Here is a 26,644-nt window from a genome sequence, read left to right on the forward strand (position 1 = left end):
AAAAATAGTAATGTAAATGAACTACAAAACTTGCAAATACATATTAAAGTTTATTAATATCTAATTAGCCACCCTTTATCCTTGATAATTGCAGCACAAAATTTCGGCATAGGGTGTTTAAAGTTTTCCAGCAGACCAATAATGACAAAATTATTCCATGAAGCTGTAAAAAGCATCAATCAGCTCTTTTTTGATTGGTTGCTGGTTTAGATTTAGAGATCTAATTGCCAATTTTATGGCACAAATTCTCAAACAGATGGAGGTCTGGCGATTGGCTGGCCATTGAATGCATTTGATATTATTGTTCTCAATCTATTTCTCCACAATCTTTGCATGAAGATACGGAACATGGTCGCCTTGAAAAATGAATTAATCGGGCCAAATGTAATAGGGTGAGAGTTTAGATAATATGAGAGTTTAACAGTAAACTCTCAAATTGGTCGAGTTTTATCTTCAAAATGGGAAAACATCTGAATGAGAGTTTAAATCTTGAGAGTTTTTTGAGTCTAAAACATGCGAGTTTGCATGTTTTCGGACTCTTATTAATGTAGCCGAGTTTAAAAAGTGTGAGAGTTTACAGCTAAACTCTCACCCTATTACATTTGGCCCCTCTTCTGGAAACTTCTCTTTAGGTGAAGGAAGCATACTGCTTCCGAGAACTTCACAATATTTTTGCCCATTCATCTTTGTTTCACAAATATGAAGATGACCGACATGCAGCCCCAAACCATAATCTTCACAGGATGTTTCAGAGTCAGATTGAGGCACTCCAGGCGATAGTTTTCATATGGAAAACATTTAATGTAGGGACTTCCATGGTTTCCAAATAAACAAACGACTTTTTCATCTGAGGAAATAACTTTTCTCCACTGTTGAATGGTCCACGACCGATGTTCTTTAGCCCAGATGAGCCGGCGCATTCTTTGGCATTTTGTGATTCCCTGTGAGACGCACGAGACATTTACATACATTCAAGTACATTAATTGTTTGACATGTCTTCTGCTAGAAAAAATATTTGAAGGTGATTTTACTTGAGAGAGAGCTTCATTGTTGAGGTGCATGTGATAGGTATTTCCAATTACCAAAGAGCAGCTTGCTTAAGCTATTTATATCAAATGCCGAATGCTGATTGGTCAGCTACTATTTGCTTGATCATACTCAAATTGCATTGACTTTGAGCTTATTCCAATGGAGTTTGAACTACTTTTTGCTATTAAGAAAGGGCACATATTTGAAAAATATGGCATACAATATAACACCTTATGCACAATAATAACATTAACAGAATTGCATTCCAACATAAAAACTGTGTTTTCCATAAAGTGATACAGGACTTTTTGCTGCCACTGTACATACAATTATAATGTGACTTGAAGATAGCTAGACTACCTTCTCTGTGTGATTTATCTTGTTCTTCCAATCTGCAATTAAACTTCATGACTGTTGCATGCATTGTCTATCATCTTGTGTTAATTTTTGAGTTTCGCATCAGGTTAATTTCACCGAACCAGATCAGGTGATCATAAAAGTGGTGTTAGCATGATAAAATTGCATCTTACCCGATCTTGTCCCCTACACATACGCTGCCGAGCGGCCCAGAAGCTTGGCAGCAGCCATGTTCTTTTTCTTCCTTATTTTTAAATTTAGGTTGAAACATTACAGTAAATTTAGAATTACCAGTATTCCCTGATTTCCGACAAAATTCCTAACAATCAGGAAAAAACAGTAAGTGGAAGAACTGCAGATAATTAGCAAATACCAACATCTCCTTTTAGGATCGAATGTGTAAAGAAACATGTTAGTGGTAGTCAGGGCCGGATTAACGGGGGGGGCGACAGGCGGTCGTCCCTGGGCCCCTACACGTAAAGGGCCCCCACACCCATCGGGGTTAAAGTGGGCGGGAGGAGACTGAACCAGTTCCGCCTCCTCTGGCCCACCTCAGCCGGTGCCGCAAGTAGGCTTTATTTGCCGGGCGCCCGCTGAGATTTTGAACCAGCGGGCGCCCGGCTCCCTCCCCGCAGCGGCAGTCGGAGTAGGAGGCCGGCTCCCGCAGTGCACTATGGGAGAGACGTCATGACGTCTCTCCCATAGTACAGAGGAGCAGCCGAGTGGACGGGAAGGTAGCAGGGCTCAAGGTATGTATTAGGGGTTTTTTTTACTTTTCTGCAAGCGGCTTTACGACTGGGGGCAATACTCGTGGGGTATTACTACTGGGGGCAATACTCAGGGAATTTATACAGGGGCCAATACTCGGGGGGGCATTTATACAGGGGGCACTACTAGAGGGAGCATTACAATTGGGGTCACTACCACAGGGGGCATTACTCATTACTATTGGGGCATTATTCAGGGGACATTACTACTTGGGGAATTACTACTGGGATACTGCTACAGGGAGCATTACTATTGGGGGCACTGGGGGGATTTATACAGGGGGCACTACTAGAGTGGGCATTACTACTGGAGCATTACAATTGGGGTCACTACCACAGTGGCCATTACTATTGGGGGCATTATTCAGGGGACATTACTACTTGGAGAATTACTACTGGGACACTACTACAGGGAGCATTACTATTGGGGGCACTAGGGGCATTACTACTGGGGCACTACAACAGGGGGCATTCATACTGGGGACCTGACTACAGGGGGCACTACTAATGGTATTGCAGTGCATAAGGGGAACAATTCCTGGGGGCACTGCATAAAGGGCACCACTACTGTGGGCTCTGCACGAGGTCCCTATTGCGCATACCCCCAGTTCATCCACATTTAATAGGGACCCCCACATGTTTGTTGCCCAGGGCCCCCCAAAGACCTTAATCCAGCCCTGGCGGTAGTACACGTTCCTTCCAGATTGGGATTATCTATGGACTGCATGCGCCTTAAAACGGACAGTGATACATTCCTCTAAGAACGAGTGCCAGCGCTGATTGCTATTCACACGGCACGCCAACTGGCCAGCTTTGACTGAGCCACATGGGACTCACAGGCAACCTTTTATAGCCGCCGCACTGCCCTAAACACAGCCAGCAGCTGCTAGGAGATCAGCGGCACATACTAAGCAGGTATTAACAGCCTGAAGACCTCAGCAAGCAGGAAGTCTCCAGTGTATATACTCAACATTACACAGTGGATTTACTATCCTATCCTGCTAGTTCATCAGTGACGGCACAGTGTCTTCTACATACCATCTTCATTAACCAGAGAACTCTGTACATTTGGAGATTTCTCCAAACCGGGATTACACATCATCTGGTGAAGGTTTAAGACATTTGGTGTGCTATTAAGCGGTAAATATTTGGCGATGATTACAAACTTACATACTCACAAATTATATTGGGTTTATGGATCTATTATACACATTTATTTAGGCTGTAGATCATGACAATATACTGGAAGGATCGGTGTTATACATTTACTTTTAACATACTTCTGTGCTCGTCTTTTATGTTTCAATAATATTTTTAATGTTTTGTAATATCTACTGATGACTCAAACTTTATGCCTTCATAGCTTTTAACACACTGCTAGTGCTGTCCATTCAATTTTCTCGTTGTAGTTTATGCATTTGCTGGTCCCTCTTATATCTTTACTTAGGCAGTCATAATGACTATTGTTCTTGGATTCGAAGGCAGTGCCAACAAAATTGGAGTGGGGATCATTCAGGATGGAAAAGTCCTAAGCAATCCACGAAGAACCTACATAACTCCGCCTGGGCAGGGTGAGACTGAACCATTAGTAAACTATACCTATTCATATGGCTATTACATACTAGGTTAGATTAAAAAAAAATACAAATCTGGTTTTCTACTTCAGGGTCCATACCGTATCCACAGGATACCTTGGGGTATAGGTGTGACGTCAGTCGCAGGACACCAAAGAGTTAAGCTTTCAGCCTCCCAGGATGCACTAGGTCCCCCTCCTATACCCCGCCCCCGAGCCAAGGCACCTCAGTTTAGTTTGGTGCCCGGCCGGCGTCGGGTGCACCTGTCGGAGTGGGGGCTAGAAGAGCCCCTGAAGCTTTCTTCAGTGCAGCTGTGGCTGCACATCTGGTTGTACAGCATGGACAGTCAGTCCTGACGTCCATGCTGTCTTCCCTACACCCCCGCCAGTACCAGAACGCCGGTACCGATCCGGGGATGCTGGTGAGCATCTGGGGTCACAGCTAGCGGTGACCCCAGATGTTCCGGACCATGGCCGGATCCAAGGGGGACAAAGGTAAGCAGCGGGGTCCCGCGGTGGGTCCCCGCTGGTCACATGGTCCTAAGTCCCCAGGCAGGGGGCTCCCTGGGGACTGGCTGCAGCGTGGAGCCAGGTACTGAACCTGCGCTTTCCACTACCCCCTGGGACAGCGGACCGCAGCAGAGCGGTAGCGCTGCGGCGTCCCAGGGGTTAAATGCATGCCAGGGGAGCGCGCCTTCCCTGTCTCACAGCCGGCGCCTCCCCCGCTGCACACAGCCCTCTCTGCACTGTGCTGACTGGTCCTGTGTCAGCGCTCCTCCCCCAGGCCAGCTTCTCTCTGCTCCTCGGCGGCCATCTTCTCTGCAACGCATGGTGAACGCTGCTGGAAGTCTGGAAGGAAGCATCGTGGTCTGGGTCCCCCCGCATACCTCTCCTCCGCTGTGGCTCAGGTCTGTGTATGCAGCGCTGTGTCCTACCAGGCCCTGTGTCTGTGTAGTTGAGTGATCAGCGCTGTTAGTGCAGGAATTGTTATTTCTCTGCATTGTATGTGACTGTGCTAGCGCTGCCTGTAACTTTTCTTCTCTAAACTGTCAGCTTTATTACTGTCCCTGTTCTTTCTGCTAAAGCCCTTGCGGTTTGGTGCTGCAGGGTGGTCTCTCGCCTATTTAATACTTAATTGGTGAGAGAGGTCACATACGTGGTGCCATCATGTCTGAAAGTGATTTTCCCCTCCGGCTACAGTGTACCATGTGCAAAGTACCATTAGCGGAGGGGGAGGGTAGCGCGGAGGGCCTTTGCCGGCAGTGTTTGTCCATGGCGCGGCCTATTACGGTTACAGCACCGGTACAGGAGCCGCCCTGGGCTTGTTTCGCTCAGGCGTTAACAGCTTTAGTGGGCCAGTTAGCTCCGCAGCCCACGTTTACTCCGATGGGTTTGTCCCAGCAGTCTGTGGTGTCGTCACCCATGCAGGGGTTCCCACGACAATTGGTGGTACCCCACAGTCTCCCTATTTCCCCGCTCCCGGGTTCTCAGGAGCCAGCGTGGGTTAACTCCCTGACGAGTTCTGTACAGCACTTGTCGGATGTGTTGCAAGGGGAGTCTGTGATGCGGCCTCATAAAAGGCCGGTGGCGTCTCTGTCCGCTCCTTATGAGGATGACGAAGGGACGTCTGATGATGGGGAGATTCTGGATCCTTACGATCAGGAACCTCTCCATACTAAGGACGCTGATGCTAAGTCCAAAGTATATATTTCTGGACTTATTCGGGCGGTCCGCACAGCCTTGGTGATTGAGGACGAAGTTCCCCCAGCGGCTAAATCTAAGTATGTGAAGGGCGATGCCACAGTCTTTCCTCTTTCGGGTCAGTTGGTGGACCATTTAGAGGAGGCGTGGAAACAACCTGGCAAAAGATACCAGCCGCAGAGACGCCTGGCGGTGGCTTATCCGTTCGCGGATAATTATTTTGCTAAGTGGGAATCCCCTCCACAGGTGGATTCTCACGTGACCCGTCTTGTCCGTAGTGCCACATTGCCGATGCCATCCATGCCCTCCCTTAAGGATGCTACGGACCGCAAGGTAGAAATCTGCCTGAAGTCCGCTTATTCCCTTGCAGGGGGGGCAGCACGGCCGGCTATGGCCATTTGCTGGGTTGCCAGAGCGCTGGAGCGCTGGGCGGATTCATTAGAGGCTTCTTTTGAATCCGACTGTCCGGCCGAACAGGCGGAGTTGATTGGCAATCTCCGTGATTCGGCCACCTACATCGAGGCGGCTCTAGACATTAGTACTCAGGTGTCTAGAATTTCTTCAGCAGCGGTAGCTGCTCGTCGCACCTTGTGGCTGCGATCCTGGAAGGCGGACGCAGATTCCAAGAAAGGTCTGGAAGCGTTGCCGTTTACCGGAGAAGTTCTCTTCGGTCCGGATCTGGATAAGATTGTGGCCACGCTGGCGGCAGCCAAATCTGCTTGTCTCCCGTCGGCCGCTGCTCCTTCTGGTTCTGGACCATCGTCCTTTCGGTCATCTAGGGCCCAGGGCAGGCCCAAACCACAGTCGTTTCCTCGACAGGCTGGCCCTAAGAAATCGGTCAAGCCCCGGAAACAGGCATGGAGTACCAGACGTCCGGCCCCCAAGCCAGATGACAAGCCTGCGGCCTGACGGTCCGGGTCTCCCCTTGGGGGATCCCAGGGTGGGAGGCCGCCTGCTGCAGTTCTCCCGGTGTTGGTCGTTCACTACGACAGACACTTGGGTTCTGGAGGTGGTCTCCCACGGGTACGCCCTCTCCTTCCGGCACAGACCCCCGGCTCGATTCTTCACCACGGGTCTACCATCAGACCGGAACAAGGCTACGGAGCTGCGGAAGGTATTGCACACTATGCTCCAGGCTGGAGTTATAGTGCCTGTTCCATTCTCCCAGAGGGGCCTGGGCTCCATGGTGTCGGTGTTCGACATGGTGGAATACGCCCAGTTTCACTCCAGACCTCTGCAGCACCTGATCCTGTCCAAGTGGAACGGGCTGCCTCAGTCTCTGAAGTTCCAGACGATTGTGCTCACCCCGGAGGTTCGTCTGTCCCTTGCGTGGTGGTTAAAGACGACCCACCTCAACAAGGGACGTCCGTTCTGGGTTCCAAATTGGGTCCTGTTGACAACGGACGCCAGTCTTCGGGGCTGGGGAGCAGTTTCGGGTCCACACTTGTTCCAGGGCAGGTGGACGCCGACAGAAGCGGAGCTTCCAAAAAATATCTTGGAACTCCGTGCGGTCTTCAATGCTCTCCTGCAGGCACAGCGGTTTCTCCAGGGTCACCCGGTGCAGGTCCAGTCGGACAACGCTACCACCGTGGCCTACATAAACAGGCAAGGAGGAACTCGCAGTCGGGCGGCTCTCGTAGAGGTCTCTCGGATCCTGGTTTGGGCGGAGCGCAATCTTCCGGCCATATCAGCGGTCTTCATCCCGGGAGTGCTAAATTGGGAGGCGGACTTTCTAAGTCGCCAGGACGTTCATCGAGGGGAATGGTCCCTGCACCCGGACGTTTTTCAACTACTGGTGGACAGGTGGGGTCTTCCAGAAATCGACCTCATGGCGTCCCGGCACAACAACAAGTTGCCGGTGTACGGGTCTCGCATAAGAGATGAAGGGGCGTCTCTGGTGGATGCTCTGTCCGTCCGGTGGACGTTCCGGTTCGCATACCTGTTCCCTCCGGTCTCCCTTCTTCCACGGGTAATCCGGAAATTCAAACAGGAAGGAAGGACGCTCCTGTTGATAGCTCCCGCGTGGCCCAGACGGCACTGGTTCTCAGACCTTCAGGGTCTGTCCGTGGACAGTCCTCTGCGGTTGCCGCTACGACCGGACCTTCTGTCTCAGGGTCCTTGTCTTCACCCGGACCTGACTCGGCTGTCTTTGACGGCGTGGCTGTTGAGACGGCCATGCTGAGGTCACGGGGGTTTTCCAGCTCTGTGGTGCGTACCATGTTACGAGCTCGGAAACCGTCTTCCGTGAGGATATACCATCGCGTGTGGCATACGTTCTTCCAGTGGTGTTGACCGAGAGGTTATGCACCGCGGGAGTTTCGTCTGTCTCGGATTCTCGCCTTCCTGCAAGCGGGACTAGATCATGGGCTTCGCCTTGCTTCTTTGAAGGTACAGGTTTCGGCCCTATCTGTCTGGTTTCACCGTAGGATTGCTACTATCCCGGATGTGCGCACCTTTATGCAAGGTGTTCTCCGTATTCAGCCGCCCTTTGTTCCACCTGTGGCGCCTTGGGATTTGGTTATGGTCCTAAGGGCTCTCCAAGGACCGCCGTTTGAACCACTGGGCTCAGTGGATATTAAATGGCTAACAGCTAAGACTGTTTTCCTTCTGGCCATTGCTTCGGCCAGACGTGTTTCTGAGTTAGGGGCTCTTTCTTGTAGACCCCCTTTCTTGGTTTTTCATGGGAACAGGGCAGTGCTCCGCACTCGGCCCGAGTTTCTTCCCAAAGTTGTTTCCCAGTTTCATGTTAACGAGGAAATAGTTGTTCCGGCCTTTAACTCACCGGGTCTTTCCGTGGGTGACGCCTCTTTGGATGTTGTGCGGGCCTTAAGGACTTATGTTGACCGCACTTCTTCGTTTAGGAAGTCGGACGCTTTGTTTGTCCTCTATGGCTTCTGTAAAAAGGGTTGGCCTGCTTCAAAGCAAACTTTGGCAGCCTGGATCCGTATGGCTATTTCTGAAGCTTATCTTCATGAAGGCCTACCGGTCCCTCCTTCTCTGAAGGCTCATTCCACTAGGTCTGTGGGTCCTTCGTGGGCAGCTCGACGTGGTGCCTCGGCAGTTCAGATCTGCAAGGCTGCTACGTGGTCTTCTGTCCATACCTTCGTGAGGTATTACAGGTTTGACACCTTCGCCTCTCAGGATGCTTCCTTCGGGCGGCGGATTCTCCTTTCTGCACAGGAGCGTCCCCACCCTTAAAGGATACTGCTTTGGGACATCCCCAAGGTATCCTGTGGATACCCTATGGACCCTGAAGTAGAAAATATGAGATATGGTAAGAACTTACCCTTGTTATCTCTATTTCTACGAAGTCCATAGGGTTCCACAGGACTCCCGCCCTGTCGCACCTGTGCTGCAGATGGGCTTTGCTCTGGTCACCGGTTTTCCGTCTCCCTCTGGTGAGAATGTGATTCTTGTATGTGTCCAGATCTTTGTTCTCTCTCTTCCTTCTCCTCCTCCGGCCTATGGCTTGGTAACTAACTGAGGTGCCTTGGCCCGGGGGCGGGGTATAGGAGGGGGACCTAGTGCATCCTGGGAGGCTGAAAGCTTAACTCTTTGGTGCCCTGCGACTGACGTCACACCTATACCCCAAGGTATCCTGTGGAACCCTATGGACTTCGTAGAAATAGAGATAACAAGGGTAAGTTCTTACCATATCTCATATTTTTATGAGCTGTCAAATTTTCAGTGAAAACTGTCAAATATACCATCATAATTAGTTATCCTAGCAATCATTACTTTCTACATAACTTTTCAACACATTTATGGCTAGTTTATTCTACCTGTATGTTAATGTAACTGATTGATGCAGCCTATCTCTACCATGCTGCAGGATTCATGCCCAGTGATACTGCTCGTCACCACCGTTCCTGTATATTGGATGTGCTACACGAGGCTCTAGAGCAGGCTCAGTTACAACCAAAGGACATAGACTGTGTGGCTTATACAAAAGGTAAAATGAGACATTGCACTGGGTGCATAAAGCATCAAAACATAAAACATGTAAAGTCGAGAGCCTTTCTCCCGGAAGGGGCTAACTAGTAAGAAAGACATAAGATATCCCTCTAAAGCTACTGTAATGCTGGGTACCCACTAGATGACCTATTGTGTGTAGAGGCGATCAATGATATGTTGTAGCGACCTCTTTACATGTGTACACCCAGTTCATCAATGATGTACAGTACAGATATATATCGCATCGGCTGTGCTGCACAGCAAATGCAATAGATCTAAAATATATTTTGTTCAAATCGTGCAGTGTGTACGGCAACTAAATAACTGTGTATTAGGTGTTCAACACGACGTTCTGACAGTGTGTCCAGGGAAACTATTGATTGGTCATAATCCTCTGAACAGACATATAATTCGGATAACAACGATGGTTGTTTAGTGTGTATGAACAATATTGTTCATTAGGAAAATCGTCAAGTGGGTCAGCAATTTCATCATTCAAGTGTGTATCCCACATAAGAGAAAGGAGGAATAAGTGAAATTCTGTATTCTTTGTGCTTCTGTCAGATTGTGGTATTATATGTGATGATAGTTGCATACAGATGTGTTCTCATACATCTAGCCTCAAAACACCACGCAGCGTGATTTGTCTGACGTGAGTGAGCCACCAGGTCCCGTGCTACTCAGCTAGAGTAGGGCGTCTTTTTTTGCCTAAAATGCATCAAAGTCATGATGTGACTATGATGCACCCAGGGGCGCCGAGAAGGGGGGGGGAGCGGGTACAGATTACCCGGGCCCGGGCTTCCTGAGGGGCCCGGCGCCGCACCCCCTCCCTCACAGCAGCCCAGCACACAGCGTGTGCTGAGCTGCAGTGGAGACTGCTCGTGGCTGCTGAGCAGCAGCCACAGCAGTCTCCTAAGCCTGTGTGGGTGCGATCACACTGATCGCGCCCCCCCCCCCTGGCTTTGCGCCGGGCTGAGGGGGCTCAGAGTGCCCCCTCTCCACAGCGCTGCTTCGCGGCGCTGCATATCTTTTTTTTTTCTGGGAAGGGGGCGTGGCCGCGCCTCCCGCGATTAGGCCACGACCCCTATTACCTGGGCCCGCCGCAGCTCTCAGCGGGCCTTGATGCACCAGCAGATTGTGCTAATCAATTTGATATTCAACACTTGTATATCTGTGTGCCTCTGAGTCTGTATATGAAGCACAACAGAACTTGGAATGAAACTGCAGCCTCTATCTTGTAGCACTACATATACAGATTCAAGGACTCAGTTGCACACAGATATACAAGTGTCACATATCAAATTAATCAGCACTATCTGCTGGTGCGCCCTAGTCACATTGCATTGCGACTATGGCTCGTATTTAATTAGACACGAAAAGCCGAGATCCACGAAAAAGTATCGCCGATTGCGTCTTTTCGCCTGTCTGAGACTTCTCTCCGTATTCAATTCCACCCGCTTTTCACGTACGTGGATTTGCCTCTGAATAGCAGGATAAAAGAAGTGCAACATTTTTATTTTGGGGTGCAAAGTTGGGGAAACCACTCAGACCCCTCGGGACAACCCCCCAAAGGACAACTGTGTCAAAAAATTCAAGAAAAAAAACGTAAGAACACCCCAAAAAAGTACTTTCATTTTGGGGGGGCGAAAAGGCACAAAGTGGGGGGACAACTTCAAAAACTAGCAAAATAAGGTTCTGGGGGTGTTCTAAGAAGGAGTCAAGTGTTTTGGGGATGCCATTCTTCACCACTTGTGCAAAGACGCTAATTAGAGACTATTGTACCAACTTACTGTAAGTACCCCAAACAGTTTTATTAGGACTAATCGGGCACTACTACATTGATCCCCAATGTTTCTGCATCTTTTTGGGGGGTTCAGGCTGATTTCCCTGATTCTGACACCACTTTATCGCGGGTGCAAAACTAATTTAATACCGCCCTTAGACGCATTGCAGGCAATAAAAAAAGACGGCGGGCGCTAGCAGAGTCTCATGGGTCCTGGCGCACATAGAGGGGCTTTTTGGCACGACTGCACCAAAGATGTTTAAGGACACATCTGTAGCATCACGTCTAATACAGTCCTGGCACAAGCACAACAATTACAGGCAAAATTAAATAAAAGTATTTGCATTGGAAAGATGCATGATGGAATAAATTAGAATTAGAAGTATATTTTGTGGGCAGGACTATATAATATATCCAAATATTAGTCAGAAGAGAATTTAGGTTATATGGTAACACACTAGCACAGATTTACTACTCTGTGCTGGTTTCCACCCCTACCTCCTCTAAAGGCAGACAAACCATTTGGGAAAGGAACTGAGGGCCTGATTCAGAGGCGCTCGCAAAAAGCGAGCGCTCGCTCTGAATCAGGGCGGGCGCTGTTTTTTTTTTTTAAGTTGCGGCCTCCTGGCCCTCGCATAGCTGTGGATGATACTCGCATAGCCAGGATGATGGTCGCGATGGTCAAGACCATCGTGACCATCGGGCTTGCGACGAGACCCTTGTGGTAGGGTCTCGTGGCCGCAAGCCCCAGAAAGCTTCTGGCTCTAATAGAGCCGGAAGCTCTCTCACTGACATCACTGGTGATGTCAGTGGGGCCGCCCACAAACTGCAGGCGTTCGCTTGGGAACGCCTCCGTTTGTGAAGCCACCCTCCGGCCACGCCTACAAAACGGGGCGAGCTGTCAATCAACATCGACAGCCGCCCCTTTTGTAGTGAGCTACGGAGCGAGTGCTTTTTGTGCTCGCTCCGGGGCATGCGCACTGGGCCACCATCGACCCGCTTGCGAGCGGGTCTGAATCAGGCCCTGAGTGAGAGGAGGGAAAATTCTATGTAGAACCTTCAAACCATTAGACCCAGTCTGTTTCACTATATATAACAGTGAGATTTAATAAGTAAGCTTGAAGCTATTAACAAATGTCTGTAACTGAGCACAATATTGCTTATTAAAGTAATTTGTTAAATGAGTCCTTTTTTTAAAAAAAAGAAAAAATTTTCATACACATACTAACTACAGTTGTGTCTTCAAGCTCCATTGTATGCAATTTCTAGTAGGTATTCTAGTAGTATAAACAGTCATAGCCCCTTAGAGATATTGCATAATATTATTCAAAGTGATGAAAAAGTTAAATCAGTGTACAAATAAGTTTACTATAAAAGACAATAAATATATGATTTTTCTTTCCTACTTAGGACCTGGAATGGGAGCTCCCTTGTTGTCAGTAGCAATAGTGGCACGTACAGTAGCTCAGCTGTGGAAGAAACCCTTGCTGGGGGTGAATCATTGCATTGGCCACATAGAGATGGGGCGACTGATTACTGGTGCTGAAAATCCCACCGTGTTGTATGTCAGTGGAGGCAATACACAGGTAAATCAATAGAAATCCTCATAAATCAGAAACTGTGTTAATTTTTTGGGGCAGGTGGCCTCATGACTTCCACAGCCAGTAGGCTCTGGGTAAAGTTTATGAAACCAGCTAACCACTGTGCCAGCTCATAATGCTACTGCATTTCACTACACCTGTCTAACTTTATACTTAGCCCTGTCTAAATATATTAATTTATAATTAGCTTGTTCTCTACCCTTGAGTAATTTATTTTTGTTTGTTATTTTATTCACCCTGGGTTTCCATACACCCAAGGCACAGACAGGCCCTTCATGAATAGACCATTATCAGTCTAGTCCCTTAGTGTCACAGCAGTCAGAGTTTTTAATCCACATTTTTTCGGTGCCTATGAGTTAAAGAACTTTTCAACTATTACTGGACTTCAAGGCCTCTGGTATGATTTAAGGTAGATTAATTAATGGGGGTGAAGAGATATCAAGGATACATACCTGTATCTTCTTTTGAATCTGCAAGGCAGTTGTTGGCATTCTCCAATAAATCTTCTTTCCAGTGTTCCTTGAGGCTATGACCGTTCTTCAGAAGATGTCCCCTTTTACTCAAGGTTTACCCCAGGCTTAAATAGTGTCCCTTATGCAGTGCCCCCAGGCTGGTCCCTTATGCAGTGCCCCCAGGCTTAAATAGTGCCCCTTAGGCAGTTCTCCCAGACTGGTCCCAGCCCAGAACTTACCTTAACTTACTCGCCGCTCGTGCTCCCACTCCCACTGCCTCACTCTGACTGGATCTAACTAGATCCAGCAGGCGCGCGGGGCAGGCTCCTCACGTCGCGGGTGACGTCACTGCATCACTGGGAATGCTTGCCTCTGAAGCGATCGGATGATTCTTTAGCCTCCAGTCACTTCAGAGGCCAGCGTTCCACAGCAGGGGTCGGCGGGGTAAAGTGCCAGGCGGTAGGCTGTTTCTGCCGGGCGACGCACCCGCAGAAAACAGCCTGGGGAGCAAACTGCATAAAAGTAGGTGAGCTCCTCCATCTTAACCAGATCTTGTTATATTTGTGAATCAAATTCTACTAGTGTAGATAAATCATTCATGCAACATAGTGTCATTAGCCAAGGTCACCCATTTATGAAAACAGGGTATTCTACTACCATACACATCCTGGCTGTGATGACCTTTGTCAACAAGTTAAGCACATATTGGGATACAAGTTTCTAGGAATAATCCAAATACATATTCTGGGAGATACTTAAGGAACATCTAGCCCCATTCTCCAGATACATTCCCCAATGATAACCAGAATCTTTAAACCCCAGGATATTCCCACAACAAATGCTAGAAAGATCCCCCTATATTCCCACAGTTTGTACAATTGGACTTGCTTTTCTTACCTATATTATATAGTCTGTGAGATTTGAGATATACTTTATGTTGTATTTGTTTTGTTGGAATCTAACACCTAATGCTGCCTCTAGCACATCCCAGTATAATGATATATTCCTCATATGTTACCCTCAGTGACTTAAATGTAAAAGCCTGCAAGTTGAGGACAGGGGCAGGATTTTGGTGAGGAAGGTGCTAGATTTAAAACAGCACTTTGTTTTAAGGCAAAACCAACCTTTAAAACATATTGCCACTAAATCTAGAGCCTACATCTCGCTGGTGCTTGCATATGGGCTAATATCATGCTTATGTGCGCCAAGGTGAGAGTTATCTTAAGTGGGCCATACTAAATATGGGCACAGTACTACCAAATTGCACCTGGAGAATGCCATATTTCAGGTATCTGTTGAATAGCATACTTACTTCAAATTGTATTCTTAACTGCTCAAAAGATTGTAACTGGTTATTAGAGTATATTATTTACCCAAAGTAATCATATTATGTCTTTGCCCAAATTTACATATGGGTGCATCAGAGTCAATGCCTGTCTCACCCATAATTGTATGAGCCATGTTTCAAATATCTTCCAGCTTCTATATTAACTAAAAATTGGGCTTCCAATTCCATGAAACATGTAATAAGAGGCACTTTATTCTCTGGATGTAATGTACTTCTTGTCACTGTATGTCTCCAGAACAAACTCCTTTGGATTAACAATAACAATGGGTATGCAACCTCTGACTTCCAGCTACTGTGGAACTACACATCCCAGCATGTCTTGCCACAGTTTTGCTGCTTGTGCATGCTAAAACTGTGGCAGGGCATACTGGGATGTGTTTGTCCACAGCAGCTGGAGTGCCACACGTTCTTCCTAGCTGGTGTGTCACTAGGCCTTGGATCAACACATTGGTGTCTGTTTAATCCCTTCTCCATGTTATATAAAATTTACATTGTTGCCCTGCAGCAGGCATGTTAAAGCCAATAATAGCATATTAATATTGTCTTTATACACTTTATATTTCCTATACTGTGCCTACTTATTGGTACAAGCTATGGTAATACTATGTGGGCTGTATTCCATTATGGTTGTTTTTTATTTTTTGGGGGTTTTGGTGTCAGTAGGAATTTTGGTCACTATGGTGTAGCATCCTTGACCCTTAAATGAAAATGCACCATTAATAATAGCATACCAAGTTTTAGGCATATTTCATTCACAGCATTTAGGGCCTGATTCAGAGCCGGACGCTCTGACCAGAGCGCTCGCTCTGAATCAGGGCCCTCCTACCTGAAAATGGAGCGGCTTCTTGGACGCTAGCATAGCTGTGGGTGACCACCCACAGCTTATGCGAGCGTCCATGATGATGGTCGCGATGGTCTAGACCACAGGTTCTCAAACTCGGTCCTGAGGACCCCAAACAGTGCATGTTTTCCAGGTCTCCTCACAGAATCACAAGTGAAAGAATTAGCTCCACCTGTGGATCTTTTAAAATTTGTCAGTGAGTAATAAATACACCTGTGCTCCTGCTGGGTGACCTGGAAAACATGAACTGTGTGGGGTCCTGAGGACCGAGTTTGAGAACCACTGGTCTAGACCATCGCGACCATCGGGCTTGCGACGAGACCCTGCGGTAGGGTCTCGCTGCCGCAAGCCCTGGAGTGATTTTGGCTCTATCAGAGCCAAAATCACTCCCACTGACATCACTAGTGATGTCAGTGGGGCCGGACCCAGACGGTAGGCGTTCCCATGGGAACACCTCCGTCTGGCAACCACGCCCCCGGCATGCCCACCAAAGGGGGCGTGCTGTCACTCACCATCGAAAGCACGCCCCCTTTGGTGCAAGACCCATAACGACGGCTTGGCCGTCGTTATTCAGGTCTCGCGCATGCGCACGGCGGAGCTCCCTCCGTTGTGCGCATTTGGGTACCATCGACCCGCTTGCGAGCGTCCTGTGCTCGCGAGCGGGTCTGAATGAGACCCTTAGTTCCAGAATAGTCCTGCGGAAGAGCTGGTACAGCCCATGTGTCTGCTTAACACGATTACAGATGTGTGTGTGTATGTGATTGATGGTCTGATTCGGAGCTGCACGCAATGCCGATGTTCATGTAGTTGAGGGATTTTTTATTTTGCTACTGCACATGCGCTATAATCACTAAAAGCTCCTATGACACTTGTTAGACAGTGTAGGCACAAAGGCGCTGTTGCGATTGAGACACATGGTAATTGGAAAAGTGGATGGGCGTTTACTGGGAGGTGTTTTAGCGCAGCATGGAGACGGTTCATCTTGTAGGCGTGTTATGGGCGTGTCGGTGAAGAGATGCTCAGCCGCTGGCATGGGAGGCCATACTCGGTTGGAGAAACTTTACCTGCCATAAGACTGGTGCAAGTATCGCTGGTGTGACGGATGGCACGTCTAAATAGGCACCAATCAGTATTTCAGTGTCTACAGGCGCTGGCGTCTCAGTCCTTGCACATTCAGACACACAGATGTACACAAGGGAAGGACTTTGCAGCGCATTTGCATAAAGTCGCACACCGGGGATCAACAATAGTTGCGGACGCTTTTGCGTCCACCTCTGAATCAGCCCCTTAGTTTTTTATATAAATATAGTTTCAGTAATGTGTTTTTTTTTATAAATAAAGTTTCAGTAATATAAATTAAGGCTGACGGTAGATCTGTAAGTAAATATCATATTCTCTGGTACAGGTCATTGCATACTCTGAGCGTAGGTATCGAATATTTGGCGAAACAATAGATATTGCTGTAGGAAACTGTTTGGATCGTTTTGCCAGAGTACTGAAGGTAAGAGACATTTAGCACTGTTCTAATCAGAATACTCCATGTAAAGCCTAGTTATTTATATAATAAATACTTTGAAATAAACTATTTTTCAATATATCCATTTAAGGAAAATAAATCCTGCTTATAATTGCATCAGACCCAGCAATTAGCTCCTAGTCAATACCTGAAAGTATAAGACACACTTTTATGTTGTACTTGTCACACACAATGATGCTATTTTTTTTCTAATCAGTAGCCAACATATAACTTGATCAATGTATTAAAAATATGTATTTGTGGTCGTGCTAAATTGCTTCCTGTTTTTCTCTTTTTTTTCTCTGTTATTTTCCCAAGATCTCTAATGATCCCAGCCCTGGTTATAACATTGAGCAGATGGCTAAGAAGTGAGTATTGAAAAATTGCCTTATACACAAGTTGACATTATGATTGTCCTTTGCCCACTCACTGAGTAGTGAGCAACCTGCCGTTTCTGATGGTTTACTTACCAGCAATAAAGTCAGATAGTTGTGTTTTGTTTTTTTATTTTGGTGCCCATCTGTAGATTACATAATGGCGTAATATCCCCTAGGCACGGCAGCTCAGAGTGAATTTCCTTAAAGGCTGCCACCAGGTGCCATATCTATTTTACAGTAAAACATTGCTCTGTATGGAGAGATGAGATCTTCTTTAATGATCACTTAATCTAATTTGCCTAATTTTCATGGACAATTGTTATTATTATGCTCACAATACATCTGTGCTATATTTCCAGCCCTCACTTTCGAGGAAAGAGCTGGCAATGCAGTGGAAGAGGACATACCATTACCCATTATATATATATATATATATATATATATATATATATATATATATATATATATATAATGATTAGTTCTTTTGATCAAGCACACTCCTTCGAAGATGTAAAATGTTGCGGTGCCCGATACAGAAAAAAATACAACAAACTAAGACGTGCATTGCTGGTTCAGCAACGTTTCGGGCTTTAATTGCCCATCTTCAGGCTATACATATCAGACATGTATAGCCTAAAGACAGGCAATTAAAGCCCAAAATATATTTCTAAAAAGAAGTAGAACATTTTCTTTATCGAAACAATTGTGAATATAAATATATCTGTTATGATGATGACAGCCTCACTAGGTTTGTTTAGCTATAACTTGCCATCCCTGGACTTTTCATCTTACAGATAAAGAGTTTTGTTTCATTTTGATTCTCAGGGGCAAAAGGTTTATGGAATTACCATACACTGTAAAAGGAATGGACGTGTCCTTTTCCGGTATTCTGTCTTACACGGAGGTGAGAGTGACATATGTTTCTAGCTGACTCATGGATATGGCATTGTCTGAGAACTTGCTGTTTTGTTAATTATTTGTCAGTGTATTAACAAATTACTATTGTCCAATAATGGGTATATTATACTCCGAATTCTGAGTCTGGTGATATTTTCAGAAATAATTGAAATTGTGTGATTTTGTTTTGTCTGTTTTAGGTTTTTTGAGATCCTCATTGTTGTAACAAGATAGATTTGTGGATTGATAGTCAAATACAAGAGGTAGTGTAATGGCGACAGTGTGAGGTTGAACCTGGTATGCCGACATATTGTTAGTGCGATTTATAGATTTTTAACAGGTTATAAAGTCACCACTATTAATGCGATTTAGAGCATTTTATTAGCACGTTGGCATTCTGGGTTTGACCTCATAGCGTCTCATTGTCGACAATTTGAATGTCAAATTTGCCACTACATACCAATACAAGTGCTGGTTCTCAATATATGACATACAAATTCTTTTTTGGCATAGCATGCAAATGATAGCAGAAAGCAGGCATTTGAGGATGCCAGATCAGTGTCCACCAACAATGCTTAACATAAAAATTTTATTTTAAATTTGATCTACCAATCATAAATGACGAGCTGGGTGAATGGCTGGCTGGCCTGTGTAGTATTCACAATCATCACACACATGAACTAATTTACATGTGAGAAATAGCCATGAGGCTACACTTACTTTATTGCGGAATATCCAGGCCAACACTGCTTAATCCACTTACTCTATTTATACTCCCACTTCTGTGAAGATCAGCAGCAGGACAAGTAAGGAAGAGTGATGCTATATGGCCTTATGCATTTTTAGACTTGCGTCAATAATTGTAAATATGTTATCAAAAGTGCCTGTGTTAGTGTGTTTAAATCAAAGCCTCCACCTCTATTACTGCAGAATCTTGTCTTTCACAATGCTAAAGCCAATTAATATTATGAATGTTTTCTGTTCCGAAATCACAAACTTCCTGTAGATTAATTTGTTTTGTGCAATTTTTTTTTATTGTGATGAAACAGCAATTTATAGTTATTGATTTGGTTGCAGTAATTGGTTATATAGTTGGATTGTATGTGTAAAGTAGACATTTATTTTACAGTTCTATTTGTTGGCAGCAGTTCACTTGCACCATGCTATTATAATTATAGGTATGTATTTGTAAAGACTGTTTGATTTTGTGAAAGTTCAGGTATTCTGAATAGGTTTTATGCTTTTGGTGCTTACTATCTTATGGTACTAAATATATCCTTTTTCTCCTTCAAGTACAACAGCTACGAGCCTTGTGCTTGTGTTCCTTATTGTGACTTCTCTGTGTGTAGTTGTACAGTAATTCTGTAAACACATTTTCCCCTTTCCCTGACAGGACATGGCGCATAAAATGCTGGCATCTGGAGAATGTACCCCTGAAGATCTCTGCTTTTCCCTGCAGGTTAATGCTTTAATACATGTGAAAGGGGGAAGTGTTCAGACAAATTGCTTTTGTAAAGAAAACTTTAGTGCAGTATTAATTGGTTTGCTAATTTTTTCTTGTTTTTTTTTTCTTGTATTACAAACGCCATATAGTGGGGTGACACTAAAGGTTGTCTACTAACAATTGTGTGCTATATATGTCATAAGCTATACTAACCAATCATATTTGATCGGGCTACTGAATTTTTTACAGTAAGATGTATTTACAAAACTAAAATGTAAAAGACTAGTTTCAGTGGTGCTCAGTAGACTATTATGTGCATGGGCGTCAGAATATGTTGGGAGGGGGGGGCAACCTCCTCCTCCATGTAGTGCATGTAGCCCCTGACCATCCGGGGCCACCGCACCACAGTGGCACCTTTAAAATGTTTGGGGTGGCGAGCTGCCCCCTAGTTCCCCCCTGTTCTGACGCCTATAATTATGTGTATAATGCAGTGTGTGCAGAGTAATTTCCTGTCCCATATGGAGATTAAATAAAAAAGGGGCTGAGCTTACCAGTGGGACCTGCATTTGCAATATTTATAAAGGGAAAGTCAGGCATGATGGACTTTGCTACCCTGTCAGGAAGGTGGGAGATTTACAGATTGTTGGGGTTTCACTTACTGACCACTCTTTCTGGTATTGCTTGGCCAAACCAGCCACTTACTGACTATGTCAACGGTGCAGCTATGCGGTGCACTTAGTTATAGGAGTATAGTTGCTGCCACCACCAGGCTGCTTCATCAGCACCTGAAACAGCTTGCTGGTTACTGCTGATCACTTGCGTTGGATCAGGGCTATAGGATAGCAAGCAGAGCATATGAGCTCAAAACAGTATACTGGGACTGGACAAGAGTGGTATCTCTCATCTGTACATCACCAGAATATAGCAGGATCTTCAGTAATATGTATTGCTCTTACAACAGCTGTTACACACAACGCAAACTTTAAGGTAGTAGATTTTATACACTTAGCCTTTTCTGTCCACCGTATAAGGTAATACACAGACATGTAGGGAGTAATCTAGGTCCCTTTAACCTGTCTGTGCTAATTTCATTCTGTCTCACATGAATCAACCCAACTTACACCATTCTTTTTATTTTACATTGCACTCAGAGGCAGGAGTAGTTATTTCCCAGTGTTTCCAGTCAGTCTAGGCTACAAGATTAAGGATGAGGTAAAACCTTCTTAAAATGAGAAGTGAAGTTGCATTTAGCAAACAATCAACTTCTAGCTATCAGTTATCTAGTACATTATATAAACTGATAAGTACTGTAGAACCTGATTGTTTGCTATGGACAACTTCTTCACTTATCCTCTTTATAAGGTTTGATACCTCTCCCCCATAGTCTTGTGCTCGTACGCAAAGCTTGACCAAGTAGAAGAGAGTGAACCAAGTCTTCTGAAGATGTATGCAAATAGGTTGTGATGGAAAAATAGATGTGTTTAACTTGACCTTATTTTAATAGGACCATTTAAGGAATGTTTGAGGTTAAAGTAGTTCAGTTGTTACTACATAATAATAACGCATATAAACTTTAATCTTTAAATTTTCCTTCGAAATTAACTTGCATGATCCTTGCTCCATGGGTTAGCCAATCTCCTAGCTGCCACTTCTTTTGTCCTCAGGGCTCCAGTGTGGTGCTTCACCTCCTGGGGATCCCACTGTAAGCCCGCTCAGTACCACAGACGTATGATGTGGATACCACCACATCCAATTAAAATTAGAACCGTTGTGGTGGAATAATGTGCCAGATTCGCCCTGGATTTCTATCTTTAAAACAGATAAAATATATTTTTACACAGGAATACATGCATTACACCACTATTATAAATAAAAGAGTGAATGAGTAAGGCGGACCCGCCACAGTATGTTATATGGTTCTATACCCAGGGTAGTTTATTTTAACTGGGGGTTGCTATGTTCGCTTACTGCTCTGAATGTGCATTTTACTACAAGTTTCTATATTGATGAATGATTGTGTGAACATAAGACACCCTTTTTATTAAATTCTCCTTTTTTAAATTGCAACACAATAGCTGTTGATTTCCATTTACTTACATCCTAACAGGAGACCCTCTTCTCCATGCTTGTGGAGATTACAGAACGAGCGATGGCTCACTGCGGCTCACAGGAAGTGCTAATAGTCGGTGGAGTTGGATGTAAGTTGAGTGTTGACTGACCGGCTAATTACAGTTATTGCTGAATATACATTTTGTTTTTCTCTTATGATCCTAGGTGACAAAACAACATTTACATCAGTAATGATAAACATAATTTTTCTAGCATGTGAAAGTATCAGGCCCTGAAAATGGTTTGTCCTTTTTTTTGCATGATGTAATACAAGTGACTCCTATATATCCCCATTATAGCCAAAATGCAGGACCTTTTATCTAAGTGGAAGGATCTCTGCTTATCATTACTGGGATGGGTAACAGTGGTCACAACTATGATATTCCCTAAACCAGTGGTTCTCAAACTCAGTCCTCAGGACCCCACACAGTTCAAGTTTTGCAGGTCACCTAGCAGGTGCACAGGTGTATTCATTAGTCACTGACACATTTTAAAAGGTACGCAGGTGGAGCTAATTAGTTTACTTGTAATTCTTTAAGGAGACCTGGAAAACATGCACTGTTTGGGGTCCTGAGGACCGAGTTTAAGAACCTGTGCCCTAAACTTTCAAACCTTCTCCAGAAGCTCCCCATTATACACTGCACACAAATGTTCTCCAGATCTATCTGGCATTCGAAAAGACCTATAATACATAGGACTAGAAGGTCCCCAAGATCTTTTCCCCTCTCCACCTTTTTTCAATACTTATCAGACTAGCTCCTTCATCTACATCACTTTACTAATCTGGAATTAGAGGAAGCTCTTTTTCATCCTTTACACATATCCGCTTCCCTGATATATACAAGGAAAACACCTGGGCGCCCTTATAGACCTGTACCTAAACAAACTCAAGTGGTCTTGCTGCCACTCAGCAGAATTGGAGATTGCCTACCTCCAATACAAAAACAGTAATAGAAAAAAATACTGCAAGGCGCTGGATCACTTACAGTGTAATGACAAACACGTTTAAAATAACACAATATTTATTAGACATAAATTGGTACCATGAATTAATAACAATTGCTCCCGGGAGTATATATAAATCACATGAGTCATAAAAATAGAAAAAAAATATATATATATATATATATATATATGTGAATATGGCGAATGATAACAGCGACAGGCGTCACTTAGAAAGTGCACAGTGCAATAAATATAAAGAAATTTAATCAAAAATACATACAGACATACTAACATAAATACATATAATAAAAACGCACAATGTTATAAAGTGAATGGGCAAGAAACCGCATAATAGCTTGACAGCGTAACAACAGATCTCAACACCACAGTGTTGGAATAAAGTGCAAATGCATAATGGTATAGATTGCACAAGCCCAATAGTATATATTAAAAACAGATGAACAGAGAATATAAAAGTCCCATTGGATGAAACGCGTTGGGGAAGCTGCACTCTTGCCTTTAAATCCATTAAGATAAGCACCTTTGAATTCATTGCTGTTTTTAAACTATAGTCTTTGTTCATCTGTTTTTAATATATACTATTGGGCTTGTGCAATCTATACCATTATGCATTTGCACTTTATTCCAACACTGTGGTGTTGAGATCTGTTGTTACGCTGTCAAGCTATTATGCGGTTTTTTGCCCATTCACTTTATAACATTGTGCGTTTTTATTATATGTATTTATGTTAGTATGTCTATATGTATTTTTGATTAAATTTCTTTATATTTATTGCACTGTGCACTTTCTAAGTGACGCCTGTCGCTGTTATCATTCGCCATATTCACATTTATTGTTTGGGATCTGCCCCAATCCTCTTCACTTGATTTCAGCTGACACCTCCTGGTAGCGCGTCCTTTTATGCATTTGTTTCACCACAACTGATCACTACAGTATTAATATCATACTTTTATATCTATATTATTTATTTATTTACTGTTGTTGGTCGGCGCCATAGTCATCACACTTATTCTATATATATATATATATATTTGTGTATATATATATATAAATATATATATATATATATATATGCAAAAAAAAACAAATAAATGCTGTCAGAAAAATATATATAAACTGTCAAAAAAATGACTTAAAAGTCAAGGGTGTTAATCCTTGTGGCTAAACATGAGAGACTGGAAATCATATAAGCCAGTAAGATGAGTGATATTCCGTTGGAGATATATGTCTCCACACTCACAGATGAGTCCGTAGTAGAAATGGAATGTTAAATAGTGAATATATGAGCGAGCATGAGCTCAAAGTACTCACTCCGTTAGTATTCGCTGGCAGACTCTAGTCTGTGTTATTGCACAAAGCTGCTGGGTAAAATATGTATATATATATATATATATATATATTATTTTTTTTCTCCTATTTTTATGACTCATATGTGATTTATATATACTCCCGGGAGAAATTGTTATTAATTCATGGTACCAATTTATGTCTAATAATTATTGTGTTATTTTAAACGTGTTTGTCATTACACTGTAAGTGGTCCAGCGCCTTGCAGTATTCTTTCTATCCCTGATATATACACCTAGATCTCTGATACACCATTGTATTTGTGATAACATACTAATGAGAGATACTTACACTGTATGGCTGAGTATCAACAAGTGCTTTAGTGATAATCCATGTTCTTCTCTCTATATTGTACTATGGAGTAACCCAACTTTCCCACTATTGCTAGATAATCCCCTATTGCTAGATAATCCCATATTTCAGTTATGGATTTATAAGGGTATTCTCTCTATTAGGAATGTTTTTGACCCTGGAGCCTACCTACTTACTTTCAACAGTTTAATGACAAACTTAATCTACCACACTCCCAGTTAGTTATGTTTTTACAGGCACAGCAGTACTCACTGATCAACATCCAGATTTTCGGGGAATAATACTATCTTTTGCCCATATCAACAAATTTAAACTATAGTATTTATATTGTGACAGGGTCAGCAGAATTTCACATGAAGTAAATGTGGAATATCCAGATCTCCCAGGTTTGGCCTAGCAAAGACATTAGGATTGTGTTATGTCCAGTTCAGGTGTTGCCTGGAAAGGCAGCTGATTACAGACACCTGTGGGAAGCTGGTTTAAGAAATGCAGAGACACTGGGAAAACTGAGCCTGATGGTGAAATAGTCCCCCAGCTTTTAGGCCCGGGGGTGGCTAGTGTTTGGGCTCCTGGACCTGCGAGTCCACTGAAGAAATAGTGCTGTTTTGAAGACACTGTGTAACAATCTTGCCTGTGAAACTGCCATATCCTGTCTGTGGTGAGCAATAAAAGCTTCTGATGGATTTTACCCGGTCTATGTGATTCTTCTCACAATATAAAGAATTTATTGACTCAGACATTTTATCCCTGTGTGGACAGGGCATGGCACCAGGGACTGAGTATCCCCATATCCTCTCCTGCATAGATAAGATCATGCCCACTCGTTGTTTGTCAGCACTACAAGTAATTTACCTAAAAACCCATAGGGCCTATGTCTTCCCTGCACACAGGAAACATTTGGTAGCTACTGCAACTGGTGACTGCCCCAAATGCCAATATTCTAATACGTCTCTGGCACATAACTTCTGGTATTGCTAGAAGATTAATACATTCTGGGATAAGATCCTACAATATCTAAACACAAGGGTCTTACCAAGGACACTGGGGCTTTTTATTGCCAATTTCTCTCTTTGGTGCACATAGTTCACTGTTGTTGGTCTTATCCCCTTTATGGTGGTTGTTATCACTGTTGCCAAATAGTCCATTCTAAAACATTAGATTTCTAGAACCTCCCCTCCCTTCCCCCCTACTTTTGGGAGAAATGACTCGCTTCCTCATGGATGTTCTATATCATAAATTGAGGGAGGCTAATTTTAAAATTGAAAAAGGTGTTCGGTCGTTTAATGAAAAACTGGGTGCATACATTGATGGTTTGCCTCTTCACATACAGGAGAGTATCTAGGTGTTTGAGACCACTAAGTGGTACCTGCTAAAGAGATTACTTAGTACACCTATCCTGTTTACTGTATTTTCTCTGAACACATTGTTTGCCCTCGAGTCGGACGCAGATGAGAAGGTAGCAGTGGGCGTCCCTATGCTTGGGTAGGCTTTGGAACGATTAGCATATTTTCACAGCTGCGTTCTGTGCAAAATCGCAGCTGCGATCGCATTAGTATCCTTCTCTGAATCAGGCCCTGAGACCGGTATAATATGATGTGCCATGTTACAGTCTACTTGTTTTATTTCTTTTTAGATCAGATGTTATGTTTTTATGTAAACTGTATTTCTGTATCACTGTTAAAAGAAAAACTGGAAAATCTGAACAATCTTGTTTTCATCTGTTGAAGATTGATTGTTCTTTGTTGTACAATAAAAAGAGTTTATACAAGTGACTCCTATATATTCCCATCTACAGGATGGCTACACACTGTGTAGGGTTGGGTACGGGATGCCGGCGGTCAGAATCCCGACGCCGGCATCTCGCCAGGGTCACAAACTCGACAGAAGGAGGCAAGTATACTCTCCTTCCCCTAACCCTCCCCCCCAGTGCCTAAACCTAACCGGCCTCTCCCGCAGCCTAAACCTAACCCCAATACTTACTGTCGGGATGCCAGCGCCAGGATTCTGACTGGTGTCAGGATTCCGGCGCTGGCATCCCGTCAGCGGGTATAACTACATCCCACTGTGTGATATCGCAGGTTATGACAGACTTGATCTTTTAATTAGGCATGAAGGAAAATCTAGTTGGAAGGTGACTACATTGATAATTACCCAAGGACCAGAGCTTGTTCAGTTTGCTCATTGTTCAATTTGACCACACGAGTAGCCAATCACTTGACTCTTTGGTCAACTATCAGGATTGGTTTTATACATATATATATATTTTTT

At 44.3% G+C, this 26,644-nt stretch overlaps 1 protein-coding gene across 5 annotated transcripts in view; it reads left to right on the plus strand.

Annotated features, from left to right (window-relative positions):
- Positions 1-26,644, plus strand: part of OSGEP (O-sialoglycoprotein endopeptidase) — a 31,829-nt gene that overhangs the window by 4,006 nt on the left and 1,179 nt on the right. For 4 of the 5 annotated variants that reach the window (XM_088469902.1, XM_088469900.1, XM_088469901.1 and 1 more), the window contains exons 2-9: positions 3,602-3,725; positions 9,261-9,380; positions 12,576-12,751; positions 16,813-16,908; positions 17,242-17,291; positions 18,126-18,204; positions 19,591-19,656; positions 21,749-21,839. In XM_088469902.1, the coding sequence (XP_088326028.1) occupies positions 3,611-3,725; positions 9,261-9,380; positions 12,576-12,751; positions 16,813-16,908; positions 17,242-17,291; positions 18,126-18,204; positions 19,591-19,656; positions 21,749-21,839 (793 nt within the window). In that variant the 5' untranslated portion in view covers positions 3,602-3,610. The remainder of the gene's footprint in view (positions 1-3,601; positions 3,726-9,260; positions 9,381-12,575; positions 12,752-16,812; positions 16,909-17,241; positions 17,292-18,125; positions 18,205-19,590; positions 19,657-21,748; positions 21,840-26,644) is intronic. The other variant, XM_088469899.1, reaches the window with a different exon arrangement.

This window comes from Taudactylus pleione, unplaced genomic scaffold, assembly GCF_031769625.1.
Source record: "Taudactylus pleione unplaced genomic scaffold, aTauple2 ptg000095l, whole genome shotgun sequence".
Taxonomy (NCBI): domain Eukaryota; kingdom Metazoa; phylum Chordata; class Amphibia; order Anura; family Myobatrachidae; genus Taudactylus; species Taudactylus pleione.